Consider the following 18,318-nt stretch of genomic DNA (forward strand, 5'->3'; position numbering starts at 1 on the left):
CTAGCTGACTGATGAGCTTATGGATGGCCAGTGGTAAGGTATTGTTACAAGCTTTACAAGATTTCCACAGTTTGACACAGAATGAGCGATTACATGAGACATTTCAATAAGTGTAGGCTCTCTTATAAAATAGCCTACCTTTTGATATTAATTCACATTCATTTCATACTATAATAGAGAAAGATATAATGAGTTCACTTGCCGCTTGAACTGAGGCGCTAAAGCGATTGCGCCTGCCGCATTAAAGAGCGCCAAAACCATATTTATTTTATGAATTTTGTTATGAATTTGGCAGAATGTTAAAGCTGATACTTTGTTTATTAAAAAGTAACAAAGCACAAAGCTTATTGTGATTACTGGACGGCAAGTGCGCTGCAAACAGGCTAATATGAAGTTCACGCATTTACAGAACTCAGCATATAGACTAAAGATCTTGATAACAAGAAGCCATATTAGTAATGATTATAAACGAGAATTGTTAACGATATTGCCAATATCCACACAGCTGACAGCTTTACCTGTTGAAGTTTGTTCAAGCTGTGCATGAAATAGACGCTGCTTTTGTGCACTTTCACTTTGCACGTCTCCGTTGTTTTGATCTCTCGCGCTGCACAACTGAGCTGCATTTAGCAGGCATTTCGGCAGAGATGAGGACTGTTTGAAACTCCTTTTTTCCATTAAAACTTTGATGCGCATTGTCTCAGTTTAATACGTGGACATAAAAGATGTGATCGCAAAACAATCAGGAAAAAAAATCAAGTCATAACATAGTCGCCATTGGCAAAAACTTCACTCGAAAATTAATATTTTTGGTCGCAAATGCGACCGTTTTAGTCGCAGTTTGGAGCCCTGTTTTGCATTGTCCTGCTGAAATACACAAGGCCTTCCCTGAAATAGACATCATCTGGAGGGGAGCATATGTTGCTCTAAAACCTTTATACACCTTTCAGCAATCACAGTGCCTTCCAAAACATGCAAGCTGCCCATACCGTATGCATTATGCACCCCCATACCATCAGAGATGCTGTCTTTTGAACTGAATGCTGATAACACGCTGGAAGGTCTCCCTCCTCTTTAGCCCGGAGGACACGGCGTCCGTGATTTCCAACAAGAATGTCATATTTGGACTCATCTGACCAGAGAACACTTTTCCACTTTGAAACAGTTCATTTTAAATGAGCCTTGGCCCACAGGACATGACGGCGCTTTTGGAGCAAGTTCACATATGGCATCCTTTTTGCATGATAGAGCTTTAGTTGGCATCTGCAGATGGCACGGCGGATTGTGTTTACCGACAGTGGTTTCTGGAAGTATTCCTGGGCCCATTTAGTAATGTCAATGACAGAATCATGCCGATGAGTGATGCAGTGTCGTCTGAGGCCCGAAGACCACGGGCATCCAACAAAGGTCTTCAGCCTTGTCCCTTACGCACAGAGATTTCTCCAGTTTCTCTGAATCTTTTGATGATGTTATGCACTGTAGATGATGAGATTTACAAAACCTTTGCAATTTGATGTTGAGGAACGTTGTTTTTAAAGTATTCCACAATCTGTTTACGCACTCTTTCACAGATTGGAGAGCCTCTGCCCATCTTTACTTCTGAGAGACTCTGCCTCTCTAAGACATCCCTTTTATAGCTAATCATGTTACAGACCTGGGCCCGTATTCACAAAACATCTTAAGGCTAAAAGTAGCTCCTAACTCGCCGATTTAGGAGAAAATCTTAAAAATAATGGCCGTGTCAATCCTAAATTTAGGACTCCTACATTTTTAGCACTAAAACTAGCTCCTAAATCTGTGAAATGTTAGGAGTAGTGAAGAGGACTCCTAAGTCACTAAGACCAAGCCACAAACTATCCTAAAATAGCTGTTGACAGCAATCTGCCATGGAACGTAAACATTTTAGAAACATTTGATGATAATGACATTTTAAAAAGGTATCAGCTCTGGTTTTGGAGGTTATTCCAACTCCAGATTTCGTTTGATTATATCCTTGTTTTCATTAACCAGTTGGGCAAGAAGTAACAGCTGTTCTTGCGTCCAGTTTTTTTTATCAGCCATGATTATTCTACTCTGTTATTTAAAAGGCTGTTTATATGCATTTACACTAATTGTTTTTGAGAAGTACACATGTAAGGGGCTGACAATTAGCTGAACATATATATACTTGTTTAATTAGTGACATTTATCCTGCATTTTAAAATATTTGTTTGAATGTGGCAATTGACATTTTATTTTGAAACCTTTATTTGAATACGGCAACATAATACTGTGCTCTACAATATTTCTATGAATAAATCTATGACAGAGACCCCTCCCCTCTCCTATCAGCCTATCACTGTGTGCATAGTTATTAAGCATGCTGACATCATCCATAGCAAGGAGGTCAACCCCGCCCTTACTCTGAGACTTCTCTCTGTTCCTTAGTAAAAGTCTCAGCAGCTTTGTGAATAGGTTTTAAGAGAAAACTCTCAGCTAAAAACTTTTACTGCTATTTAGGAGAACTCTTAGTGGTAAGATAAAATGTTTTGTGAATACGGGCCCAGATGTCAATTAACTTAATTAGTTGCTAGATGTTCTTCCAGCTGAATCTTTTCAAAATGTCTTGCTTTTTCAGCCCTTTGTTGCCCCCGTGACAACTTTTTTGAGACCTGTAGCAGGCATCAAATTTGAAATGAGCTCATTTAGTGGATAAAAGTGTAAAGTTTCTCTGTTTAAACATTTGTTATGTTATCTATGTTCTATTGTGAATAAAATATTGGCTCATGTGTTTTGAAAGTCTTTTAGTTTTCATTTTATTCAAATTTAAAAAGCATCCCAACATTTCTGGAATTCGGGTTGTAAATGTCTTTACTATTTCAAATAAATGCTGTTCTTTTGAACTTTACATTCATCAAAAAACCCTAAAAAAAGTATCACAGTTTCCATTACAATATGAAGCAATACAATCATTTCAACACCGATAATAAGAAAATCAGTATATTAGTATGATTTCTGAAGGATCATGTGACACTGAAGACTGGAGTAATGATGCTGAAAATTAAGCTTTGATCACAGAAATAAATTACATTTTAAAATATATTCAAATAGAAAACTATTTTTGATCAACTACATGCAGCCTACTATCCTCAAACTTTTGAATATTAAATAACAATAAAAATAATCAAAAACAAAATTATATATAATATTGCATAACTTTTTTAGTGCTGTCAAATGATTAATCATGATTAATCGCATCCAAAATAAAAGTTTTTGTTTACATAATATGTGTGTACTGTGTATATTTATTATGCATGTATAAATGCACACACATACAGTATATATTTTGAAGATATTTACATGTATTCATGTGTATGTATTTATATTCATAATTTATATTATATATAAATATATTTAATATATAAACATAAAATTTTTCTTAAATGTGTATTTACAGCCGTAATACATATACACAGTACACACACATATATTATGTAAGCAAAAACGTTTATTTTGGATACAATTAATTGCAATTAATCGTTTGACAGCACTGCTTTTTTATATATTATTTTTTATTCGTTTACTTTAACTTTTTTTTCTTCATGCAAATAACTTTTTAATTTATATTAGTCTTTTAATTCATAATTAGACTGTCATTGAGACAAGCTTGACTTCTGAGGACAACTATTTCAGTGCCATTTGTCAGGTAGTGTCTTTTATGCATGATACTTTACTTATTTTATGCATAAAATAAAGAATCTGGGTGATCGTGTTACTCTGCGTTGGCCAGAAAGTGACCCGCTGGACAAAAGCACCAGATGTTGCACATTTCATTCCCTCTCTCATTCTCAACCCATCATTCCCCAGCCGGCCATCATAACATCTCTAAATGAGCCTCTGCCCGTGTTTATACCCTGCTACGCTTTGCTCAATTCCTTGTGCTTTCCCTTATTTATGAATCTAACAGAACACCTCCATTTCATGCATCTTCAGTTGGCTGTACTTTCTGTGTGAGCTTGTTTTTTGGCTCTGCCAGTACACTCACACACGCTTCAACATGAAGCTCGTACTCCAGGCTTCAGATCTACTGCTGGCCCAAAAACACATGCCCACAAACACACTCTCTAGAAGCACTACACACGGCTCTAGCAGACTCCGGAAAGGAGGGAGGCAGATCCATGTGGTCCCACAATCTGTTGCCTCCGGTTCGCAACGTGGCAGGGAGACACCAGTAAAACCATCACCTACAAACCCATCACATCCAGCTATAGCTGCTGTCTATACCTTCCTCACTGGAGCTCTCGCTTATGTTGCATTTCAGTATCAACTTGATCTCAGATGTTTCTCCTAAAATTCCCTTAGGTTGGGTTAATTGCACCAGTAAGGGTTAAGCTTGAATCTAAATTAAGTCAGGGTTTATCTAATCATTCTGTTGCACCACTTGTTTAAAAATAAGTATGTTTACATTTAAACCATAATTTTGATCCTGGTTTTAATTTACATGTAAGATTTAAGTTTAAACCCGTTGCTCCAATACTTTGAACTTACATTTCAATCTCATTTAGCGATTAACTTTAAACCTGAAGGTGAGGAGGAACTGATTTTGATGAGAAATGTTGAGACCTCTGACATTTGATTGCAGACTTCGGTGTCTTGGCAAAACGAGCACAGAACTTTGACATGTTGATGAGAAATCAGCTCAGACACATTAGATAATTGAAGACTTATTCACAGGAGAAACATCTGAGAAGCACACAAGACAAAACATTTAAAACACTCCATTTAATCTCACTGCTGCCTATGAGAAATTAAAGAGGCATAAGAGCTGTCTACAACATTACAGGTTATTAAATAAGTACTGGCACATGCAACTTCATAAGTAAAACAAATATGTCTATTTCAAACACCTGGGTGAATCATACAAAAAGTCTGTCCAGGTCACAATATTATTAGAATTATTAACAAAATTATTAAATTATTAAAAAGATAAAGTTGTTTTAGACAGTGTGATATCATCATGATAACAATTTACCACCAAATTCTTATTACTAGCCAAAATATTCTACATTTTCTTTCTCAATAATAGTGATATAGCGATTTGATTTATTTATTAATTATAAATTATAATACATTTTTATGTATTATAATTTTGCTATAATAATAAAATCATAATTTTTGGTTTATAATGAATGGTAAAATTTGATTTTATTACTATTTAATTAATATTTGAAAAATTTAAAGAACATTATTATTATCTTTATAATGTTGTACATAATGGTAATGAGAATTTGTTATTTTTTTAGTTATGATAATGTGTTTTTTTTAAGTAGGGCATTAATTGTTTAATTAATCAGAAAAAAATGGCACAAACAATATTACAAAAAATATATAATTTATATATTTGTTCACAAGACTTTTGAGAACTGGATGTGGTAGTTTTGTGGAGTTTTTGCAACAAAATGATGTGAAAATTATCCTGTTCACTCGTTCACAGAAAACAATATATTGATTTAACATTTGTAAAACATGTTTTGTGATAGACTGCCCTTATGCGAGGGAGTGACAATGGCCATGAATATTTAGTGATTCACACCTGAGAGCCAAAGGGCCTCCAATATTATGAAAATAATATCACAAACATATACCTTTATATATAGCCTAGCACTATTAAAATATTGTAAAAATATACATAAAATGTAACATTTAAATATAAAACATTCAAACACTGAATTTGATTGATTTAGGTGTGAAATATGACTCAGGCATGTTGTTGACAGGATTTGTGAGATCTGGATTCTCTCTCACACACAAAAGCACAGGTGCACATACATCCTGATAATGAATGAATTCATCCTTCATCACACATGCTAAAGTTGATCCTCGCTGCCCACAAGCACACAGAGAAAGACACAGGTACTCACGGTTATCGTGGGGATAGCAGCTACCAGAGAGTACACCAGCACCGGCGGTACGTTGCTGCTCTCCTCCGGTCCAGGGTACGGTTTGGAGAACGCCTTGTCGAAGCAGAAGAAGCCCTGGATGTGCACGGGAAAGGTGTCCGTGTATTCGAAGTAGTACGCCAGGAGAACGGTGCCTGCCATGATCACCAGCTGAAAATAAAACATGATCCACGCTTTACAACCACAGAACAAGACGCTCCGCCACAACCAGAGACACGCGCGCGTCGTGACACTGAGAGCGTTACATGCTGCTCCGCGAGGAAAGCCGCGCGGAGCGAGCGAGATGAGAGAGGAGAGAGGAGAGCGGAGGACCGGCGCGGGGAGAGTCAGCGGGGAGGGACAGCGTGAGATGGACACAAATTGGCTCAGCGGCGCGTTGTGTGTCCGTGTGCGAGAGAGAGACATTTTGGATGTGTGTGAAACACAACGAGGGTGTGAACGCGCTCATTAGCGACTTTCAAAAGCAGCTCACCTTCATTCAAGACGCACTGTGCTTCTCATTCAAACTTTAAAGCACAAAAACGACACCTTCTGACTCGAGCAAACAGCAAATTAACTAATATATGGTGACCCCAAAGGGTTTGAGGTAGGCTACACTGAGAAAAATTTGGTGTGGAAACAATTTTCACTCTTAAATTTCACAATTACAAAGAAATAACAAGTAGGCTAACAAACTTTAATATTTCTAAGTAGAAAAAAATGAAAAACAATCCTATAAACATTGTTATATTTATAACTTTTTTTTTTTTTTTTTACACAGTGTAAGGCTTCACAATGTGGGTTTAAAATAAAATGAAATTATTTTTCTGATAAAAATGTGTGATAAAGAAAATTCAGGTTTGCTGTGCTTCTTTGTATACTGCATTGGTTATATATCAATATTGATATAATAATAATAATAATTATTATTATTATTAGGCTACTATTACAACTACTAGGCCTATTAATACTAAATAGAACTATAAAAATGACAAAAACAAACAATACTAGCATTACAATATTTTACTCTAAAATAAAAACATTTGCATTTCACAAAGAAACGGCAAATAACACATTGAATTTTACATGATATTTCAAAGTAAAAAATATGAAATGTTATTTTCTTGTTAAACACTCCGATAAACTTTGTTTTATTTACAACTTTCTTAAAGTGAAAGGCTGCACGATTTGGGGGTTTAAAATGAAATAATTTTTCTGATAAATAGGCTATGTGTGATAAAAAAAACTCAGGCTTGCTGTGCTTCTTTGTATAGGGCTGCACAGGTTATATAAAACTAGTATTCCAAACAAAAAGGTTTACTATGCTTGTTTGTAGAGCTGTGTAATTTGTGGATATATTTATTGATACAGCTGATTAACAATAGTAATAATGAAAATAATAATGATTATTATTATTACTGCTACTAAATAAAACTATAAAAATACAAATAAATAGGAAATATTACTATATTTCAATGTAAAATAAAATAACAGGCAATTTCAGAAAATTAAAAAAGTTCTAATATTCACTGCTATCTTAATTTCTTCATTTTCAAACATAAAAACCACCAAACTTTCATTTTGAGGAAAACCGTAAAACCTTAAAGCTTCTCTGTTGTTGAAAAGAGCTTTTCATTACAAGTATGGAAGGATACTGACATGTTTTGCATTCCCAAATGCACATTAAAGTGACCCTAACTCAGATCAGATGCAGAGATGAGCAGCATGTGAACCGAGCCACTCAAGAGACATTGAAAACACTGAATCATGAGCTTCTCATGTGTAAATGAACACAGTGTCACTCTAAAACATGCAGTGCATATATTTATTATATAGCCATATCACAATATCTGGATACCTAAGGCATAAATGTCATTACTTTAAATATAAAATACCAAAACACCTGTGTGAACTTGGAGAATAGACTTCAAAAACATTGTGCGAACATGAAAATGACAAGTTCTGAGAAAAAAATAATTGTTATGTCAACTGTTCCCTCCTGGTGGACTGACCTGCCCAACTCAATCCGAGCAGCTGAGTCCTTAGCCATCTACAAGAATCGGCTAAAAACACATCTCTTCCATCTTTATTTAACCCTCTAACTCTAGCACTCTCTATTCTAATTCTATTTTATCTGTCTCCTTTGTATCTATTAGTCTTCTTTGTATCTATCCGACCCTCTAACACTAGCTTTCTTTTTTTATTATCTATAAATGTTTATTCTATAAACTTGCTACGTGTACTGCGTTAGGCTAACCGAGACTTGTCATAGCGCTTGCATATTGTTGCCCTTTTGTTGGTTTTGATTGGTCGCTTTGGATAAAAGCGTCTGTTAAATAACTAAATGTTATCTTACTACAATGACATTTTTATGTGACATATGTGTTTAAATGCATTTTGGGGCCACCGTATTTAAGCATACACGTTTTTTTTTAAATTCACAAGTGCACTTGTTTCCTGAGTACTTGAAGCATGAAAAATGCACTTGGATTATTCACCCAGATCTCTCTACCCACACAGACACCCACATTCACACACACCCAAACACAAAGCCTGACCCACGTGTTCTCAATGCCTTTCTTGTCTCTCTTAGTTAAAAAGAGAGAAAGACAGACAAAAGCTGTTGCGTTTAACTGTCAGGGTGAAGAATACAACATTGCAGGGTTAAAATATTCAGCACATTTTGTTTCCAAACATAACAGCCTGAATATAATTGTAGATTATACCAGCCAAACAGAAATATATTTATTTGTATGATATTTTTTTAAAACACACACTGTTCCAAAGCAGCTTTACAGGAAATATAAACATAAAGAAGATAAAAGTACAAGATTTTAGGCTGGTGTAGTGCAATGCTGGATGTGTCCACCAGGGGACAGACTGGAGCTTTAAGATGATTAGTTGTGCTTGATGGGGCAAAAATAACTATTGCTATTGCTCATGTTTAGAGTTAGAAACTTGAGCAAACCCCTAACCATACACTCTTAGAAGAAAAGGTTCAAAAATTAACCTTTTGAGGTTCCTGGAGATTGCAAGGGGAACCTTCACTTAAAGGTGCATTAATGTCCCTCATGGGTTCCTTTTTTAACCTTTTTCTAGATAGCAATAACATTATTATTATTATCATTATTATTGTTTTATTATTATAGCCTACATTACTAATCCAATTTCACTATATAGACAGAACACCATGATTGTCCATAAACTGTTTAATACATAAATATGTATTCCAAACAAACCAACAAACACATAAACAGTGTTGGGCTAGTTACTCAAAGAATGTAATATATTACTCATTACTAGTTACTCCTTTCAAAAGTAATATTGTTACTTTACTTATTACTTTCTGGCAACAGTAATTAGTTACACTACTAGTTACATTCCTTTTTCTTCACGCCCCACAGAAGTTGTAACTGTGTATCTTCCAGATAAAATTCTTCTACAATGTTACTAACAACATATTTCTGCCTCATCATTTGACCAAAATCCATATTGGATCGCAGTCAGAAGTAGAATCTCATTAATTGTCATGCAGTGGCGGTTCTACATTGAATTACTCTCCGGCGAGACCCCTCTGAGCGCCCCCATCAGAGAAAAAAATCAAGTTTTTTTTTGCAAAAAAATTTGCACAAACAGCCGTTTTACTATAACAATATAAGTTTATAAGCTTATATTTCTCAATTGCACAAATCCTTCAACAGAACATTTGAAAAACACAATTCTGCACAAAACAGTATGAGTTATCAGAACTCTACACTGTATATACATAATAAACACTCTGTGTTTATTTGGCACTCGACAATCAACAGATTTCCCATCCCCCAACACCGTCACTCACGACCAGAAGTCAAGACTAAACCAATTCACCTCCACATAATCGTTTTGTATTACCTATTTTTATTAGCCATTTCACACAATTCAGAAAAAACTCAAATGTGCAAATTATAGGCCTGTGTTTTAATATTATGAATGAAATGTGCGTTATTTGGAAGAAAGTCAAGGTGTGACTGACTTTATCCCACTTGTCCCACTAATGGAGCGGACAAGCCCTCCTTGTCCCTCCTTGTCCGCCCCCCTCCCCTCTTCTCACACAGCTTCTGTGCACGGCACTAGAGGGCTGCATTGGGTTTGGGCTCCCGCGGGATCCTAATTCTCTAATTCTCTAATTTTACATGCAAATATAGCCGATATCACAGCACAGGAATTGTCTTGTCTTTTGTGTATTTGATTTAATCAGAAGACGGCTCAATTATAAATCAGGATTTTTGTGCAGATTTTGTCTTGAAAGGGAGATTTAACGTTAGTCTTAAAGGGCAGTGTTTCAGTCACTATTTCATATTTTATTCTTTTGTCTGACATCAGAAACAGTAAAATATATAAATGAAAACAGTTATTATTAATTTGGCTGCATTAAAATACAGTATGTGAGCACAGAGAGACAAACAATGTAAAAGGCAATACGACGTGATGACGTCATGAATATGCTAATTAGCGTATGACGTCATCTAGCGACATTTAGCGACTTTTCAAACTGGCTTTAGCTACTTTCCATTGAAAGAAGTTGGCAACACTGTAAGAAAACAGTCCCGCGCAGGGCTCTAAGCGGCACCTTCTCAGCAAGCAGGGGCGCCAATTTGCCAATTCCCCACACAGTTATATGATAGATAATAGAAAACCGCTTAGCGGCGCAGATGATTTATTATTTTTTTCAAGTGCTTGTGCCGCCCCCCACGTGTCATGAAAAAATGCCGCCCCGGGCGGCTGCCCCATTCGCCCATGCCTAAAACCGCCACTGTTGTCATGTGTAGCTTGAAGTAATTTTTCCGTTACCCATATGCGATTAAATTTCGTTATGTATTTGATCAAATCACATGAGTTTGTAAGAAACTGTTTAATTTTCCAAAAATATTTTTAATTCTATTAATATAATGTACCACATGCTGATCAGAGGGATGTAATGCCAGAGTAAAGTAAAGCCACAACTTACACAACACATCTTTTTTTCCTGACAAAATCAATATAATGCAATATTTCTATCTGCTGAATGTAAGCTTTTCCATATTCCAAGCTTGCCTGCTGCACTGGGGACATCACATGCATGTGCGAGTCATGAAAATTATGAAAATAAATCTAGGAATTATTTGATTGTTAGATTTTAAATCAGCGGGGTTGAGGCATCAAAAGTAACTAAGTAACTAAGCTGATTTATGGAAAGTAACTGTAATATTATTACTGAAATCATATTAGTAATCAGTTACACTACTAGTTACTGCAAAAAGTAATATTATTACAGTAACTAAATTACTAGTAACTAGTTACTGCCCAACACTGTAAATAAACAACAATCAACATCATGCATTTATATACATATACAGTATCTCACAAAAGTGAGTACACCCCTCACATTTTGGCAACCATTTTAATATATCTTTTCAAGGGACAATACTATAGAAATGAAACTTGGATATATTTTAGAGTAGTCAATGTGCAACTTGCATAGCAATAAAGATTTACTATCCTCTGAAAATAACTCAACATACAGCCATTATTGTCAAAAAAGCTGGCAACAAAAGTTAGTACACCCTAAGTGATAACAGCTATACGTCGTTTAACCATGCAAAGCCACATGTCCTATTCATCATGTTCATGTTTTGCCTGTTTGACCATACAATTTGTGTATCTTGTTTTAGAGCAGTTAAAATTTGGTGATTTGAGTACAATTCTCTCATACTGACCACTGGATGTTCAACATGGCACCTCATGGCAAAGAACTCTCTGAGGATTTGAGAATTAGAATTGTTGCTCTCCACAAAGATGGCCGAGGCTATAACAAGTTCGGTAACACCCTGAAACTGTTACATCCTCTGTCGTGTCTGTCATGTGTTCCCGCCTCTTGTTTCCATATTTGGTCTTGTTCCTGTCCTTGTTACGTGTGTGATTATTAGTTAAGTCTTGTCCAGCCGTGTTTCAGTAATTATCAGTGATTGTCATGTGTATTTAGTTCCTGCCTGTTTAGTTAGTGTTTGTCTGGTCTACTCGTTATTCCCCGGTGTTCCTGTCTGTCTCAGCCTTGTCTTGCCCTGTCCTGATGTCACCATTAAAGACTTATTTTGAAGTATATCCTCGTCTGCGTGTTCCTCGTTCCTCCCTGCTGTGTGCACCGTGACAGAAACTGAGTTACACTACAGTGGCCAGGGTCATACAGAGGTTTTCCAAGACGGGTTCCACTCGGAACAGGCCTTGCAAGGGTCAATCAAAGAAGTTAGGTCCTCGTGCTGTGCTTCAGGGTAGGGTTGCACCAGCCATTCGTAAGTTCTTACTTAAATTAGAATGTTAGATCCACACTAGAGGCTTAGTAACTACTAGCTAGTTTGTAACTAAATCTATACATTATTTGGTTGCACCAGTTGTTCGTAAGGCAGGACGTAGCTAGTAGTTCGTAAGCTCTCCGTAAAGTAATGCGTAGTCGCATAATATGATGTTTACCCTAAATCATCCAATAGAAATGTTCAAGTACGCAAGCAGAACTTGTTTAAATGCTATACATTTTAATTTATCCTTCATTCTAACTTCTTAAAATGGTAAAAACAAGTTTCCAATAAAAACGATGACATTAGTAATAGCATTAGTCTATATGTAAGCTATTTTATATGTAATTATCATTCAGAAACTGTAATTGAAATAAATAAGGATCAATAAATACTGAAAGAAAAAAACATAAGAAATGCCATTTGTTTATTATTTCATCTGACATGCGCACAGAGATGAGCTGTAGATGTTGAAGATGCACTAAAGCAAAAAAAAAAAAAAAAGGTATGTTTATTCACATATTGTTCTCTTTCTTAATATGTACGTGATTGTAAATGTCAGCAGCATCATATATGCCTAAAGGATTGAAGGTTGTCTGGTAAAAGAAGAGCATGGTGCAGTTCACTCAGTCTGCTATTTTATTCCAACCGTTACTCCTGACCAGATGCTTCCGTAAATATTTAGTTTATACGTAGGGTTACACTTCAACTAAGTGTAATGGTGCAACGAACAAATATTTTAGTAGGGCGTAAGTTGTAACTTAGTACCCATTTACGTCAAAGCTAGGCTAAGTTGTAACTTACGAACAGCTGGTGCAACTGGCCCCAGGTGCAGAAGCTGGCTTGCAAAAACAGACGAATGAGTGCTGCCAGCATTGCTTTAGAGGTTGCAGAAGTGGAAGGTCAGCTTGTCAGTGCGCAGACCATACACCGCACACTGCAACAAGCCGGCTTACATGGCCATCGTCCCAGAAGGAAGCCTTTTCTGAAGCTGGCTCACAAGAAAGCCCACAAACAGTTTGCTGAAGGCAACCTCTCTAAGAGCATGGATTACTGGAACGATGTCCTGTGGTCTGATGAAACCAAGATAAACTTGTTTGGCTCAGATGGTGTCCAGCATGTATCCTTGCCTATAGTCAAGCATGGTGGTGGTAGCATCATGGTCTGGGGTGCATGAGTGCTGCTGGTACTGGGGAGCTGTGGTTCATTGAGGGAAATTTGGATTCCAACATGTACTGTGACATATTGAAGCAGAAGATGATGCCCTCCCTTCAGAAACTGGGCCGAACGGTAGTTTTCCAACATAATAACGACCCCAAACACACCGCCAAGATGACAACTGCCTTGCTGATAAAGCTGAAGGTGAAGGTGATGGAGTGGCCAAGTATGTCTCCAGACCTGAACCCTATTGAGCACCTGTGGATCATCCTCAAGCTGAAGGTGGAGAAGCACCATGTGTCTAACATCCAGCAGCTCCGTGATGTTATTATGGAGGAGTGGAAGAGGATCCCAGCAACAACCTGCGCAGCTCTGGTGAACTCCAAGCCCAGGAGGATTAAGACAGTGCTAGATAACAATGATGCCCCTACTAAATATTGACACTTTGGACACAGTTTTGACATGTTCACTTAGGGTGTACTCATTTTTGTTGCCAGTTATTTGGACAATAATATCTATATGTTGAGTTATTTTTAAAGGACAGTAAATTTGTACTTCTATACAAGTTGCACATTGCCTACTCTAAAATATATCCAAGTTTCATTTGTGCAGTATTGTCCCTTGAGAAGATATACTAAAATTGTTGCCGAAATGTGAGGGGTGTACTCACTTTTGTGAGATACTGTACATTAATTTAATCAAACAAAAAACTGGCCATTCTGGGTGGCATATTGGTTTTGGCATTATGATACATTAAACAGTTTTCAATGAATGTCAGGGTGTCTCTCAACTTTGAAGCATATTCAGTGTTGAAGATGAAGTGTAGAGCTGTGTTCACATCGTCTGCTTCACAGACCTCCTCCTCCCCTTCCATCATTATTTCTAAAACAGACTCTGCATCCAAGGCACGTCCCTTTATAAACAGCACAGGGTTTGGTGTATGTGGTTCCTAAACAAGGAGCAAATAATGTTAGGCTATAACAATATTTAGTAGTTAAAGTGAAATTTATTATTTTTTTTAATTAAGATTCAAAAAATGAGTCAGTAATAAATCTTTGACTTTTTTAAACCTCTCACACTGTAATACAGGCTTTGAAAAGAAAGATGAGGCAGTGTAAACTATATTGTCATTATAATAATGATAATAGAGAGGGTGGCAAGTGGTCATGAAAAACTAAATTATAAGTGTTTCGGTTGCAAGAATCCCTTACTAATATTATAAGTTGACATCAGTGAGAAAAAATTGAATTATACAGTCATGGCCAAAAATATCGGCATCCTTGCAATTCTGTAAGAAAATGCAACACTTCTCTCAGAAAATTGTTCCAATTGCAAATGTTTTGGTACTCACGTGCTTATTGTTTTTGTTTGCACTGCAGCAACACAAAAAAAAACAGAGAAGAAAAGTCAAACTTGATCAAATTTCACACAGAACTCAAAAATGGACTGGACAAAATTATTGGCACCTTGTCAAAATTGTAAGAAATAATTGCTTTTCAAGCATGTGATGCTCCTGTAATTTGTATTTAGACACACCTGTGGCAGGTGGTAACAGGTGTGGGCAATAATCACACTTGCAACCTTTAAGACCTGCCATAGAACAATTCCGCCAGAGTATATCTTAGTATTTTTACATGCTGTGCTGTCATTCTTTTGAGTATTTTCAAATGCCATATATCAATACAATCCTTACACCTCCAATTTGAAGGCTGTGTATGTAAGAAATCCATAATTACTAGATAAATAGCTCAAAAGTGCAATAAACCAACAAAAATATGAAAATCGATTTTTTTTTTTTCAATATATTTTACTAAATACAGAAATATCACAAATGTCAAACCTCAAACTTGTCAAAGTAAAAAACTTGCGTAAAACACTTTGAAACTACATACAATTGATTTGGACTGATTACATAAATTAGTTTGTGAGATACACAAATTTTTATAAACGTGCGTTATGAAGTCAAATCGATAATATATTGCTTTTGAGAGCAATATTGATTGAACAACTACAAAAGACAATGTAAAATAATCAGTTACACTACTCTAAAATCTGTAATTTATCATAACTAAAAATGCAGAAAGGCTGTGATAACACTTGTGACAATTCCTGACTAGAATAATGCAGAGGGGTATGTGGCATGCCTCACAGATGAATGGAGTGCATTTGAATTTGTGGGGTAAAAAATATAACATTTTGCTTTTGAGAGCGATGTTGATTGAAAAATAAATACATAAAGAACATCTCAGTTATTCTTGTGTAAAAACAAAACAAAACAAATACATAAAACAAAAATAAACCCCACTAGAAACAGATTCTGGAGCAGATGAGCAGTCGGAGAGTTCCTCGTCGTCGCACGCAAGTAACGTTAGTAGCGCCAAAACCTCTGCGTCCATGTACTTATGTTTTCATGCAGTCGTAACATTATGCACGCGAGTGTGTGATTGTGCTTGCGTTTGTAAAGGTGCATTTCTGTGTGGAATTGTATCGGATTTGACTTTTCTTCTCTGTTTTTTTGTGTTGTTCCAATGCAAACAAACAAAAAAAAAAACATGTGAGTACCAAAACATTTGCAACTGCAACAATTTTCTGAGAGAAGGGTTGCATTTTCTGACAGAATTGCAAGGGTGCCGATATTTTTGGCCATGACTGTAAATATAACAAATTGGAATCAAAAGTATATGACCCCATTAATGTGATATTTTGTCGTTATTTACTCTCCTGATGTTGTTCCAAACCTGTATAACTTTTTTCGTCTGCAGAACACCAAATAAGATATTTTTAAGAATGTTAAAAGAATGTCCATAATGATGAAAATCACTGGGGTCCAAAACAACATATCAGTGATTTTCAGTGACACTCTTGAAAATAACTTCTTTCACAGAACAAAAGAAAGTCATACAAGTTAGAAACAACATGAAGGTGAGTAAATGATGACAGAATTTTATTTTTTGTTTGACTATTCCCTTTATTCATTCTTGCTGCTGTTACTGTGGAACCTGCATGGACACCAACAGAATAACCCCATAAACAAATGTTTAGAAGAAATCATAACCAGGAGAAGGGGTTAAAAAAGAAAAATGTATAGATTTTAATATTATGGATACACTGTTCCAAATACACTCACCTCACTGATGACATAAAGAGATCTCAGACTCTCCTTTAATAGAAGTGGAAACAGCAAGACAGCAACAACCATTGAGACCTACATATAAAATGTGTTAAATTGAATATGGCATGTTTCTGATCATTGTGATTTATTACCTTTATGTGCCAAATGAATGCAGATTTGTTTTTCTTCATCCAACTCAGTAACAATATCTACCCCAACTGCTCTTGTTTGGCACTCGTTTTAGCCGCTTTTCCACTATCGGGCCGAACGGTTCTAAGAACTGTCAGGTGCTGGTAGGGTGCGTGTGCGTGACGTTGCCACTCAGGATCTGTCACTTGTCTGTTGCCTGGCTGCTAGTTTCTCCATAGCTTGCTAAGCGCGCTATTTTGAGCAATGTAAACACTAATTAGCAGGGACATGCATTCCCTCAGGGACAGGGGCTCAAATGTAAAAAAGGGGCAATATGAGGAAAAAAATAAAAAATAAAAAATAAATATATATAAAAGATTGCAAGAAGTCACTTATAGTCATCAAGCCTGCATCAATTCACCTCATCAATTTGATCAAAATTTTAATATACTTTATTAATTTACTTTATTTACTTAATGTATTTTATGCAATGTTGATTTATAAGCAATGTTGAAAACGTGATACTTTTTTCAGGATTCTTCTTTGAATGAAAAGTTAAATAAGAACAGCATTTATTTAAAATATAACTTTTGTAACAATATACACTACCGTTCAAAAGCTTGAGGTCAGTGTTTTTATTTATTTATTTATTTAAAGAAATTACTTTTTATTTAGCAAGGATTTTATTAAAATAGTATAAATGTATATTAAAATATAAAAACATTCTTTTAAATTGTAATAATATTTCACAATATTAGGCTACAGTATTTTCAGTATTTTTGATCAAATAAATGCAGGCTTGATGAGCATAAGACAATTTCATAATGCTGCATAATTATCAAAAATGGTAATATAATAAAGTCGTTTCATGTCACCATTTCGCCAGCCTACACTTCACATAATAGGCCTGTAGGTTGCACTTGGGCTTAAATAACTATGATAGTTTCATCAAATAGTAAACGGTGTATATCATACATAAATGTAAGTGAATTGAATACTGATTACCATTATTGCGACTTTTGGCGCTGCACGGGTTTGTGCAGAGTGCTTTTGTAGTCATTTAGTATACATTTTCCCAGTGATGTAATTTGATTTATAAAGTGAGACAAATCGTATATAGAGATCTCTCCACAAATAAGCTCGTCTATTCCATGTAATTTTCAACCAATTTATGAATAAGAACGGAAAATAACCGCTCCACTTCACATATTGTCCAATGAAATTTGAACTTCTTTTGCCAGATCATGATTGGTTGGTGTATTATAGCTACATGACTAATGGGCATTGATGAATTATGTAATATTCTAAAATATGTAATATATGGGTTTTTAATTAAATCGACACACTAGCTTTGATTATTGATGAAAAATATTGTTTGGTTTATTTTTTCCTTCCGTCGACCCATAGGCACTCACTGAAAGAACCATATACGGCTTGAGAGGCTATGGTTTCCGAACAGACTGGAATATCAGTCAGTCAAGCAAAACGCACACAACCCATAGCTACGCCTCAGATTGACAGATATGTAAAAATAAACAGTAATTTTCCGACTTTTGAGCAATTACTTACTGTTTTGTACAAATTGCCATGTTAATTAGAATTCAAATGCATTTTGTTTTATTGACCACAATATCATTGCGGTCATCGCATTTGAATTGTATTCCAAAGAGATCTGTTATCAGCCCCGCAGTGA

At 35.8% G+C, this 18,318-nt stretch overlaps 1 protein-coding gene across 13 annotated transcripts in view; it reads right to left on the reverse strand.

Moving 5' to 3' along the window:
• plppr2a (phospholipid phosphatase related 2a) overlaps window positions 1–18,318 on the reverse strand; it is a 54,202-nt gene that overhangs the window by 18,576 nt on the left and 17,308 nt on the right. For 5 of the 13 annotated variants that reach the window (XM_058770741.1, XM_058770735.1, XM_058770738.1 and 2 more), the window contains 3 exons: window positions 16,512–16,589; window positions 14,176–14,333; window positions 5,901–6,089 (listed from right to left, as the gene is read on the reverse strand). In XM_058770741.1, coding sequence (XP_058626724.1) covers window positions 5,901–6,080 — 180 coding nt within the window. In that variant the 5' untranslated portion in view covers window positions 6,081–6,089; window positions 14,176–14,333; window positions 16,512–16,589. Of the gene's footprint in view, window positions 1–5,900; window positions 6,390–6,411; window positions 6,627–14,175; window positions 14,334–14,735; window positions 14,758–16,511; window positions 16,590–18,318 lie in introns of those variants that run through there. The other 8 variants (XM_058770733.1, XM_058770731.1, XM_058770732.1 and 5 more) reach the window with 5 other exon arrangements.

The sequence above is a fragment of the Onychostoma macrolepis genome, chromosome 03, assembly GCF_012432095.1.
Source record: "Onychostoma macrolepis isolate SWU-2019 chromosome 03, ASM1243209v1, whole genome shotgun sequence".
Classification (NCBI taxonomy): domain Eukaryota; kingdom Metazoa; phylum Chordata; class Actinopteri; order Cypriniformes; family Cyprinidae; genus Onychostoma; species Onychostoma macrolepis.